This window comes from Phasianus colchicus, chromosome 8 (assembly GCF_987193195.1).
Source record: "Phasianus colchicus chromosome 8, bPhaCol1.hap1.1, whole genome shotgun sequence".
NCBI classification, from domain to species: Eukaryota; Metazoa; Chordata; class Aves; order Galliformes; family Phasianidae; genus Phasianus; species Phasianus colchicus.
This window is the reverse complement of record NC_143443.1, coordinates 20,220,121-20,232,807: the sequence shown is the minus strand read 5'-3', so window position 1 is coordinate 20,232,807 and position 12,687 is coordinate 20,220,121. Positions and strand designations below refer to the sequence as shown.

General features: G+C 42.8%; 1 protein-coding gene across 5 annotated transcripts in view; it reads right to left on the bottom strand.

Moving 5' to 3' along the window:
- Positions 1-12,687, bottom strand: part of PCGF5 (polycomb group ring finger 5) — a 59,366-nt gene that overhangs the window by 33,534 nt on the left and 13,145 nt on the right. For 4 of the 5 annotated variants that reach the window (XM_090145212.1, XM_031610389.2, XM_031610387.2 and 1 more), the window contains exons 1-2: positions 2,060-2,206; positions 1,331-1,639 (exon numbers count right to left, since the gene is read on the bottom strand). In XM_090145212.1, coding sequence (XP_090001338.1) covers positions 1,331-1,442 — 112 coding nt within the window. In that variant the 5' untranslated portion in view covers positions 1,443-1,639; positions 2,060-2,206. Of the gene's footprint in view, positions 1-1,330; positions 1,640-2,059; positions 2,207-12,687 lie in introns of those variants that run through there. The other variant, XM_090145211.1, reaches the window with a different exon arrangement.

The following is a 12,687-nucleotide window of genomic DNA, read 5'->3' as shown; positions in this document are numbered from 1 at the left end:
CGAGATGATTTCTGATGTAACAACTTTGCTTCATCCCAACTTTTTAAAAGTTACTACTGTTTATTAAACTTCAGACACACACACACACACACACAAAAAAAAAAAAAAAAAAAAAAAGACTAATGCTGGAAGCTTTTCATTTTCTTTAAAGGGAAAGATTAACAGTAACAGCTAATATACCTCTCCCCATTTCATTTCAAAATGTTATAAGGGTGCTCTGCTTAACTTCTTTCCCCTGGCAGTTAAGCTCCTTCACCAAACAGCCCAAACCAAAAGAATTTTATAACCCTTAGCTGATACTAGACTTGGGAAAAATCTGTTCAAAATTAATCTTTCTGAGAAAGTAAGCTAATAATAAGAATGTTGTAATGGTAAACAATACTGTCTCTGTACCACGAACACCACATAGGAATGACAGGTTTAATTATTTATGTGCTTGATATCCTGGTGACCAGAACATACAAGGCTTTGGCTTAGTAACAACATAGCATAAAAAGTAACAACTACAACAACAACGTTGCACTGAATGGAGGGGAAATGCTAAGACAAGCCTTCGAACTGTATTTACTATGGGTTTTAAAAGGGGAAGATTACCAGAAAACACACAGTTCTGGAGAATTTCAATTTTTATTTGGAAATACTCCAAATAAAAATGATATAAAATAAAAATAAAAGAAATTTTATATTCAAGAATTCATCTAAAAAAAATTTATGCATGTAAGCAATTCCACTTAAGGAAGTAAGTCTACTGGGCCTGATAGGATCACTGATACATCCAGCATCATTCACACACCAATGTTTTAGAAGCATTGGGAACGTAAGACAACCTGAATAATCTCTTCTGAGTCAGTTTCAAAGAGATCTACTCCCTCCGTAAGCATTCTACCAAATTTCAAGTACTTCTACTCACTGTGCCACGGAGGGCACTACGGAGTTAGGAGAACTAGACCCAACCCAAGTGGCTGTGTGTGCTGTGGTACACCAACAGTTGCACTTGCTTCAGTTTCAAAGCGGTGCAGCCTCATCATCAGAGTACCACACCCGATCAATAGTCTCATTCTGAGCAGGCTGCGGTGACACACGTGTGTTCTGTGCCCAGCGCTACCACCCTGCTCAGGGGGGAGGAAAGGGCCATCCTCGCCCTATGGGATGCTGAGGAGAGCATCCACAGCCTCAGGTGTACCCAAGTGGCAGAGAGGTACAGGTACACCCCGCCACAAATCACCGAGCGCTCCGTGCAGCGCACCACCAGCAAACAAAGCGAGGAGACATCAGCTGAAACTCGCAGGGTTGCCACTTACAAAGGACGGATGCGCTGCGAGGTACTTACAGGTGTGGAGGCACTCCGTGACCGTGGTGGGCTTGATAAGATAGCCTTTGCAGATGTAACAGGTGATGTGAGGATTGAAATCTTTCACCAAGTGTTTCCTCTGCGCAGCCATTCGTGGGGCAGGACGGGCTGCCGGAGTGCCGGGGGTCGGGGAGCGGATCCGGGAGGCGCTGCTGCCCGCCGTTCAGGAGAGCCGCGGTGCCGCTCTGCGCAGCGGGACTTTTCCAGGCATTTGCTCGCGGTGCGGGAGCTCTCAGGGGGCCGCGGCTCGCACCTCCCGCCGCGGCGTCAGGCGAGCCATCTCGGGACCTGCAGCACACGTGGAGACAGAGCCGCGTGAGCCGGCGGTGCGGGCCGACGCCCGCTGACACGCGTCGCCATCGGCCTGCCGGGCGCGCGGGTCGCCGTTTATGTAACCGCGGCGGCCGCTCTTGCAGCCGAGCCCCGGCCCGCCCCGCCGCCCTCCCGGGACTTCGGCCGCCGCGGGGTGACAGGTGCAGCTCCCGCCCGCCCCGCCGGGGCCCGCGGCCGTCTCGCCGCCCGCCCGGCCCCGAGAAGCACGACGCGCTCCGCAGGCCTCGCCGGGCCCCCGCGGGGAGGAGCCGTGCCCTTCCTGCCCCCCTTTTCCCCCCCCCCGCGGCCCTCCGGACGGGGCGGCCCGGCCGCGGGCGGGCTCTCCCCGAACTCCCGTCCCGCCCCGCCCGCGGCGCCCCCCGACCCCCGCCGTACCTGGCGGAGCCCCGCGGCCTCGGGCGGGCAGCCGCCCAGCGAAAGAGAAAGGGAAACGGCGTGCGCCTCCCGCCCCCTCCGAGCGCTCCCTCCCTCCTTCCCTCCCCGCCGGCTGCCGCGGTCGGTCCCAGGGCGGGCGGGACGGGCGCGCAGGCGCTGCTCCCCGGCCGAGCCCTGCTGCGCCACCGCCCGCAGCGCCGCGCCGGGAGCCGCCCGCAGCCCCGAGCGGCCCCGCGGGGGCCACAGGTAAGCGCCGCAGCGGGCAGCGAGCGGAGCGGCAGCGCGGCCCCCGCCTCGGCGGCACCTTGCTGCCCAGCTCCGGCCCTTGCGGCGTTCCTAAAGGTCCTTAAAGGCAACCTCAGCTTCTGCCCGCGGGGAAGCGGCGCTTCGGACCCTTTCCCTGCCCTCGCCTTCCCTCTCTCCAACTTTCACGGAGAAACAGTGAGGCGCCGGACCAAGTTAGGCCCCCCGCCTCCAACCAGCCGGGGAAACGCTAAGCACGCGTGAAAGCTGCCTCTGCGGTCAAACCCATCCGCTTTCAGCACCCTGCTCCTAAGAACGCTCCGGCACCAGGAAATTCTTCATAAAACCAAAGCGGCCTTAATGGTCTTTTTCAACTGCGGTATCTCTAGAAAATGTTAACTCTCGTAAAACACCAAAGACAACAACACAAGGAGGCATTTCCTCTGTTAGCTGCGATGCCCTCGTCCTGCATGACACCGCACCGGGGCCATTCCGCAGCGGGACGCTCCGTTCGGGTCCCCTCCCTTTGGTTCCTGCCCCCGGCCGTGCCCTCCAGCACCCACCTGCCGGGCCGGGAGCAGGAAGGTGTTCTCGTTAACGTTTCGGTGCCACGGTGAATGCACGACAAAACAGACAGCATTGACATGAAGACACCGAGGGTAATCCCGCTTGAAATTCGAAACTGTAGAAAGCACTGTCGTGAAAGGTGGCAAGATTATTGTTAAATGAACGCTGCTCCTTTGAAAGCACAGCTTGTGAAGCATGTTACTAGGAGAGAATATAAGCCCTTCTTCATGTAAACATTTTACTTAGCAAAAGGGAGTATTTTAGTCAGCAGTTGCATTCTGGCAGTTTAGCAGAAGTTGACAATTTCAGAATGAGCATGAGTGACCCAGCTTGGACTGCACACACACACAAACATCTGCCAATGCTCTCCTGGCTGTTTCAACATGACTGTGGCCAGTAAGACTTGCTTTATAAATAGACTGGATTCTAAGTTTGATATTCCAAAGCACATTTTAATCAAATCTCACTACTGGAAAAAAAAAAAAAAAAAAAAAAGAGACATTTTCTTAAATTTATCAACAAAGCCCACGTTTACACAATAATGGATACACAATGTTCTATCGAGGCATGTTAAAAACAAAGTCCTGTCTCTATCCTATCATGTAGCCCATATAGCAGTAACTGTGCAGCAGTCAAGGTGCTGGAAAACATGCCCCATTGGCATGGACTCCCACACACCTTTCTGAAACCTTTCTGAAGGGGCACCAGTCACATTCCAGGCAGAGGGCAAATGACACATTCTTGCTCCATCTCCCTAAAATTTAGGAGGCTGGCCCTGCTGGTACCAGGCTGTATTTATGAGACGCTGAATGCTTTTAACTCTGAAAACAAGGCTGAGGCACTTAGCACCTTTCAAGACTACAGCATAAAGCAGAAATGAGAAGCACTGCAAAAGATGCTCTTATTTCATTATCTGAGGAAAGTAGCGCAACAAAAATATTTCGATACTTGTTCCTAATTTACATCAGGAGGAAAGAAATTGCATTAATAAATGCTTCTGAATTTACTGTTATTTCAAAAGTAGTTAACTCCCAACATTGCATCTACCAGGTGTAATAAAAGCACAGGGCCACGGAACTGATGTGAGCACTTGGATTTACTTAGTGCAGTTAGAAGCTAACGGTGCAGTATTTGATTCAAAGTGGACGTTTTCAGGTTAGGAGCGAAACAAAACTAATAGAGCTAGTTCTGGTAAATATGTATTGTATATTTACAGCAGCAAGTATGCTACAGAGCACACCACAGCCCTCAAGACAGCGATGAAAATACAGCTCTTGTTTCCCTGTGTGTCTTAAACCTGACTTCACTACTGACTTATACTCACTGTCCTCTAACACAGTAATTACTTATTTTTAATATAAATCTATTAATCCCTTTACAAACATGAGCTGGCCTAACAAAAAAAAGGTTTTATCTAAGCATTATTTAAAAAGGAGTGGTTTATTGAAAGCCTTGAACAACTGCTGAATCATCCCAATGCAAAACAAAGTAATTGTTTACATTTGATATGAATAAAGTGTATATTTAAAGGAACACAGAAGAACTTGAGAACTCAATGCACTTCATTATTTTTACTCATTAGTGCAACTCTCAGAGTTTTGAAACCTACACATTTGATGGGAATTCAAAGACTTTCAAAACTTGAAAACATCACAGAATTGCTCAGCTTGGAAGAGATCTAGTGCAAGCCAGGGAGGGCCAGCTAAAGATAGCTGTTCAGGACTGTGTCTAGTCAGGTTTTGAGTTTCCCCACAGGCAGAGACTCCACAATCTCTCAGGGTGACCTATTCCAGTGACTGACCACCCTCTTAGTGAAGGGTTCTCTTGTGTTCAGATGGAATTTCAGGTGCCCTATCACTAACCACAAAGAACAGTTTGGACTTGCTTATCTTCATTCCCTCCGATATTTATACCCATTGTTAAGGTCTCCCAGAGCCTTCTCTTGGCCAAGAGGAGCAGGGCCAGTGCTCTCAGCCTCTCCACATACATAAGTTGCTCCAGCCCCTTACTCATCTTTGTGGCTCTGTGTTGGACTCGCTCCTTATCTTCTTTTTACTGAAGAGCCTGGGCCTGGACACAGCACTCCAGATGTGTTCTCATAGACATTGAACACAGAGGAAGAAGGAAGAATCACCTTGCTTGACCTGTTGGCAGCTTAAGTGAAATCACCACATATTTACTCAGGTAAAAAAAAAAAAAAAAAAACAGATCTAATGTACTGGCATTATTTTGGCTTCAGAAGCAGTTCTTCCATCTAGTATAGTCTTGCATAGTGCCATAACTATTTTTTCCACACATAACTATTTTTGGTGACAAAACTCAGAGGGGAGTTTGCTTTGAACCACTGTAGATTGCAACAGCAGGAAGAACTCTAGATGTGCATCCATATGCCTAGGCACCCAGTTTCAAAACAGTGATCTGAGATGGGGTTAGAAACTGTTAGCAACTAAAATACTGGTGGTATACTTAATCTCTCCATTTTGTATTATGGCAGACTACAGTTTCAGTGGACTTTGATCTCCTATACATCATCTTTAGTTTCCTACAGGATACCGAAAAAGTGTTTTGTGGCTTGTGGTATCCTCTGTAGAGTGAAATGGAGGAGGCATTATTTCACAGTTGTCTGTAATTGTGGGGAACCACAGAATGACCAAAGTAGTCCTTTATAGTCCTATGTTTTATATAAACTCACATCAATTCTGTGTAAAGTTGAGGCAAGCAAAGGTCACCCATTTTGACAGTGGCTTCAAGTCATAATTTGCAATGACCCACATCAGCTGTGAATCAGTTTCTCTCCATGCACAACAAAGAATTACTCTTCTGGTTTCTGTTGGCCAGTTATTTCACTTCCACTGCTTGTTAGTCTTCCTCTGAATTCATGGCACTAACTGTATGCATTGCCATTGCTACTAATGTATACTCAAATACTACTTCTCTACCTACACTGCTGTCTGACTATATACTTCTGCCCATTCAGTTTCCTTCTATTCTGTTCTCTACAAGAGAATCAAGTGCCTATTCTGTGGCTTTTCCAGAGAATAGCTACTCAGGAATCAACCCTACTTCAAGTCTCCCTACTACTGCACAACAGTGAAAAGAGAGAGAACAATATTAGTCCATGAAAATCAGTGACATTATTGGAAAACTGAAGCAATATAACATGCACAGGGCAGCCTGAACATGGCTGTTGCACAAGTGAGACTGCGTCTCCTTTGTAGATGTCCAGGATATGTTGGTCATTCTCCATGTACATATCCTCTGAGGCACAAAGTAGTTCTCTTTCAGTACAATCACTTAAGTTTTCTGATCAGTTCTTCCCCACAATACTTCCTAATGACTATTTGCTATATTTTAATTTTTAATCCTTGTTTCAGCCAGCGTTATGTTTCTTCCACTCTATACTCCATTATACGTATGGTATCATACCTATATTATACTGTTCCCAGTATTTATTCCCTAAATATAACAAAGCCACTCACACCACCATACTCTGCAGCTCAACTAAGCAATCACATGAAGTGTTCAAATACCTTTAAAAGAGTCTCATCTTTCAGTCTCTGGGAGGTGGCAAACAAACTGTAGAAACCCTCCAATGGCTCCCACTAAAATTGTTACTAACAGATTTTGTTTCTTACAGTTGAAAGCTGGCAGGAATGCAAATCAAATTGTATCACACATGTCAAACAGCTTCACAATTATGCAATCAACTTGCACTGCAAATTAAAAACAAGACTTGCTACTAGATCTTAAGTCAAAGCAAATTTAAAACTCCAATAAGCTCAGCAGAAGCAATCCTTGAGAAAGCTCCTCATACCAGTTATAATGGCAGAACCAGCAAACAAAGCAATAAAGAAGGAACAACCAAATTTCCACATATTTTACAAAACAAATTAATGATATTCAAAACGTCTCAGGGTTTGTTAAGTAAGTGAAGCATTCTATTTCAATTGATTTTCAACAGGAATACTATTTCCAGCCCTCTCAAGAATAAAACCTTTAACTCAATAACATGTTATTGGATGGACTGCATTTCATTTGCACTGTATGAGAAGACTCTCTCATTCATGGGAAACATCATTTTGGTACCAATTAAAACAATAGACTTCGCTGAAGGAAATTTCATTTTTACTTCCTAAAATAATGATTTTTTTCCCCCCAAAGTAAGTAAAAATAGGGCATAGGGTAAGACACTCCAGCCCTAGCTTCATATCCTCACACTGTGTTTTTTTTGGTTTTTTTTTTTTTTTTAAACAGCACTTGAGAATATATACTGAGTCAAGCTTTGTGAAGCAGCATTTTCCATGTGTCTCTATCCAGTCATATGACTATGGTCACAGATGAATTTAACCTACTGAGTTACATAAAAGGCATTAGTTCCATATTTCCCTATATTTAATAAAAAAATAGAAAGTCTTCCTGTATTTTGGATGTTTGTTAGCATTAACTTTTGCAAACAAGAGTCACTCGGATAACATTTTTCTGAAAGCATTATCTCAATATTAATAACTTATCAATATGCTGGTGGGAAAAGATTAAACAAAACCGATACTTACAATTGATTCCTTATTTCAATAATGTACCAGTTTTAGGGTGAGACAAAGTGAGGATTCTAGCCAGAAGCTATTCTCAAGTGAACAATCACTCCTCAGCCCATAACTTGGCACCATATGCCAGTTCTGAAGTCATATTAGCTTAGGAAGTTGACAGTGCTGGTTTCACAATTTTATTCCCATGACTGCAACAAATCATAGAAGTTTGCATAAGCAGTGCCATTGCTTGACAGTATCATCTTCAGAGTTTTCTACAGAAATCATTTATAAAACAGTTCTCAAATACGCAAAATATTCAGAGGTTTTTTTTATGATTACAAAATTACAGACTTCAGATTCAGTTTGCATTCAAACTGCATTTTTTGTGTTGATGTACATTTGATCAAACTGAGCATCAAATAAAACACCGTTTCCAGCTTTCCATTATGCCCCCACATTTTGAGCTTTCTCACTACAGTGGTTAGAAGTCTGGGCTCAACATGGTGCTAGTGAGATCACATGGCTTTCAGCTGCGTAAGGTATTACAGTTTGGACTCCTTTTAGGCTCTGGACAGAAGAGGACTGATTCCCTCCCAGATACAATTAATATACATAATTCTGCTTTGAAAAAAGCTGAACTGCCTTCAGGAGCTCATTCTCAACCTAGTAACTCATCCAATCTCATCAACTAGACAGATCACGAACCACTTCTGTAGGAAGAAAAACATGGCAAGAAACGTAGGTAATACTTCATGAGATTATATTTAAAAAGAGACCTCCATCTCATCTTCTAAAAGCTATTATTTAGCACTGTGTGTACAAAAAGCCTCATTCATTCTGCTGCAGAAGTACTATACTTAAATGGAAAGTCAACTATGTTTATATCTCATATTTAGTCTCTGATTCTACAAACAATACCACTCATGCTTCACTATGCACACTCATGCTCCATACAAGTCCACAATCTAGCTCATTCAAATGGGTGACTATTCACATGCATCAACCTTAGCACCAAAGTCCATGCAGCAGTGTATATACACATATACAATGCTCATCGTCTCATTTTTCAAAGGTGTATAAAATGAACAGAGCACACACCATTCTTTACCTACGTTTTATGCCTTAGTGCTATTTCTAATCCAAACTGCTACAGTTCCAAGTCCTGCAGTCACTGTCAAACACCCTGGATTCTAAGAGCTGAGATTGATCTCAGATATAATACATCATCTTCAGATTGCTAGCAGCTTTTGTATTGTTTAGCTGTATCCATTCATTAAAAAACAACCTTATTTTCAAGATTTTCCATCATTAATAATGTTTTGAGCTACCCATTAAATGCATTTCATTAAAGGTTTCTAATGCAGAAGAAACTATGAAGATGCCATACAACATCTGACTACATTACTACAACCTGTTAACACTTGGCTCAGATTTTTCAGATGTGATTGTTCAGTGTTGTGGTAAGTTAAGCTTCTAGAGGCCTAAAGCTAGGAGTTTTCATCTACCAGTTTACATGGCAAATCTCACTCCATTCCTTAATCTAAAATCCTTGGTAGGCTTTTAAGAATAAAAGGCATAATACTTTTAAAATGATTTGCCTTTATCACAAATGCATAGATGGGAATATGAATTTTTGACAAGGTATCAGGCTTATGAGAACTTGTTGATACATATAACACATCTTGCTCCTATCATCATTGTGCTGTCTATTTAATAATTCACATTTAAATACAAGACCTTAGTTGCCACTGCTCAGTAGGAATAAAATTAAGGAGATTTACATTTTCCCACTGACAAATCTGGAATGCTGTCTAGTGTATTACCCTTGCATCTTTTAAACTTGTCAGAAATGCCTCTGCCATCATAACCCTCTGTCAGTCAGGAACTAAAATATGGATGTTGAGGCGACATCATCTGCTAAGCAGCAACTTACCAAAAATCACAAGAGAAACCATTGTTACAATAGACATCAAGAAGAGGTACCTTCAAACAGAGACTGCCAATTTACACTTGTATCCAGCATATTTTAAATCTGTTCTATGATTTTCCTCATTTTGCTGTTCTACCACATCATTTTCTCCTGTTTACAGCTTTCATCCTACAAAGTGCTTGAAGAACTAGTAAAGTGATTAAGGGTTTGGAACATCTGTTATACGAGGAGGGGTTGAGGAAACTGAGATTCTTCAGCCTTGCTCAGGGGGGGGAACTATCAATTTGTATAAATACCTGAGGGGAGAAGTAAATAAGATGAAGAGACTTCTTCATATTGTTCAGTGACAGGACAAGAGACAGCAGACACAAATTGAAACAGTTGAAACATTTAAACATAAAACAGTTCTGTTTTGTTTTTCTACCATAAACGTGAACAAACACTGGAATTGTTTGCCCAGTGAGGCTTTGGAATTTCCATCCTTGAAGGTTTCAAACCCTACTGGCCCTGAGCAACCAGCTCTAGCTGATGTGCTGTGAACAGAGGTGCTGGGATAGACAGACTCCTGAACTGCCTCCAAACTTCCCTTCCATACCTGTCTCTGACTCTGTGAGGTACAAACAATTTATAGTAAAACACACTATAATAGATGTTGTGATCTAATAAATCAATCATCCTAAATACAGTAATCTATTCTAATTTCCAAATTTAAAGAAAACTGTACCTTTGCTAAGGGCAGGAATGCTCTAACAGCAAGTCTGTAAACAAGCTCACCAGCAGCATCAGTTTAGCAATAGTCATGTACTCATTACAGGCTACTTATTGTAATAATCCAGGACCAGAAACACTTAAAGCATTTGGGAATATTGGCTGTTCCCTGTGAAGTACTAACTGAGAAGCCAGGAGCAGCCCTGTTGCCATTAGTGGGCCTAGTGCAACTCAGAGCCCCACAACCTCTCAGTGCCTGCCTTCTATGCTAAAGCAAAGACTTTATACTTGTAGGTGGTAAACATCTGCTACAGACACCCGATGAGAGAAAAGAATAGATGAGGTCCTCATCAGACAACTGGAAAAAAAAATCACATATTTGCATGCACTGGTCCTCATGCAGGACTGTGACCATACCAGTATCTACTGGAAGAGCAACACAGGTAGGAGTACAAGCAATCAAAAAGGCTTTTACAGAGCACTGACAATTTGTTTCTGATAAAAATAAAGAGAAATGCTTTGCTGGATCTGATTCCTACAGGGAAGACCTGTTTAGGGCTGTGAAGGTGGGGACAGATTTGGCTGCAGCCAGGCTGAGATGGTGAAGCTGAGATCATGAGATCACAGGCAATAAAGGTACAATCAAGGCATTTATAAAGGCTAGATGATCCTAATCAAGTCCATGTGTCCTGATAGGATGCATTCACAAGCACTGACAGAGCTAGTGGACATGATGTTACTGAAAGCCATCCTTAATTACCCGTTAAAGATCATAGGTGTCTGAAACTGATCCTGAGGACTGGAAGAAAGCAAATGTTATCCATCCTGGAAAGGCAAGAGAATCCAGAGAACAGTCTGCTCAGTCTCACCTCAATCACAGGGAAAAGTGAGAATGCAAGTAGTCCTAGACGTGAAGAAAAACAGGGTAATGGATTAGCCAGCACAGGTTTGTGAATGGTAAAGTGACCTGATCAGACCAAGAGCCTTCTATGAGGAGACGGCTGGCTTGGTGGATAAACGGATATCACCTTGGCTTTAGTGAACCTTTCAGCACTGACTGTATGAACTAGATAAACAAAGAGGTGGACTGAAACGTGGTTGAGCTGCCAATCTGAAAAGGTTGATGTGCAGATGTCTTTGCCTTATCTCCACTCCACAGCACATATCTTCCTATCCTCCCATGCCGTACTTTTATGAGGGACCAATGACATGGCCAAGAGACAAGAGCTCAGCATTCACCACAGTTCATACCTCTGATACAACACAGACTCATCTGGAATTAACCAATACTGACCAGGAAAAAATACAGCCTTAATGATCAAACAACCTGCAAAGTACGTTGTTTATCAAAGTGAAACACAAATTTATTTTTAAAAAAAGCATAGATTCATCATATCTAGTCATTTTATATATAGCAAGTTCCCTGTATGAAAAGTTGCTAAAGAATAAGTTATGCAGGGAAGACTAAAAGCTCTGTGTCTATGATTCTATGTGGCCCTGCACTTCAGTTTTTTCTTCATCATCTTAGCCTTACTTCCATCCTAGGGGTAATCAGGTCCATGGCAAGCTTCAATATAAGTCTATGTCCCTGTTGTACCAAAGGTTGTTATAGGGATACACTCAAGCATGTACTGTCTCTGTCACTTTGACCTTGGTGTCAAGTACTGGACCCTGGAATCTGTTCTGGTTAGCATCATAAGGTAAAATAGACAAGAGCCACCAGGTTTTCCTAAAAATCATTACAGACCAGTAGGACTTTATCACTCATCAGCTCTGAATCTGTTTCCATTTGTTTCATGTGTCAAAAAACTTCAGTTATTAAGCAGCTACTGTACATGCTAAATAATTTAAGGACACATTTATCATTAGAGTAAGCTTCCTAGACTACTGTGTAGAAGCACACAGTCCTGACCCAAAAGCTGATCAAATAAAACAAATTTTAGAAAGAGCAAATCTACTTTTTTGACCTCTCTAGCTTCACCAACTATGGAGGCAAACAAGAACATCTATCAGCACAGCCTAGTCACACAAGGGTCCAGAGCAAGCTGGGTACCATTTATTGTTATCCCTGACATTATTTTTATTGTTATTTAACAAACCTGGCTTCACTACAATCAGTACAAATATACCCATTCAGCAAACATACCTTCAGCTGCAGTATAGCTTCATGAAGAAAAGAACACATTACTGAGCCTGCTTTACAGAAAGAGTAAAAATATTCTTGTTGCTTTCCTAGGAAATTTCTGATGCCAGCCACACAGACAGGTATGACTGCCTAGGAATTAAAACTTCTGACTTTCAAATTTCAATACATTGTGTTAATCACAACATTATTCTTCATCTGAATGTTCATTTGACATGGATTTAAACCAGGCACCTAATCTCTGAGGTGAGGGATTTTATTTTGCATAAAATAGTTATATTGAGCACTAAACCTACATATCATCTCATACTGCTGTTGCTACTAGATCCAGAAAATGATTAATCAAGTTATCAGCAGTTACTTTTAAAACAGGATCAGTAAGGAATTGAAAGGTAAGTCTCCAATCTTCTCAATCTGGAGGAATGTGAAACAATTCACAAGAAAAAATAGTTGAAAGATTAAAGCTGGATTGGGCAGAATTTCATACCTCATTCAATACCCAGTTTGT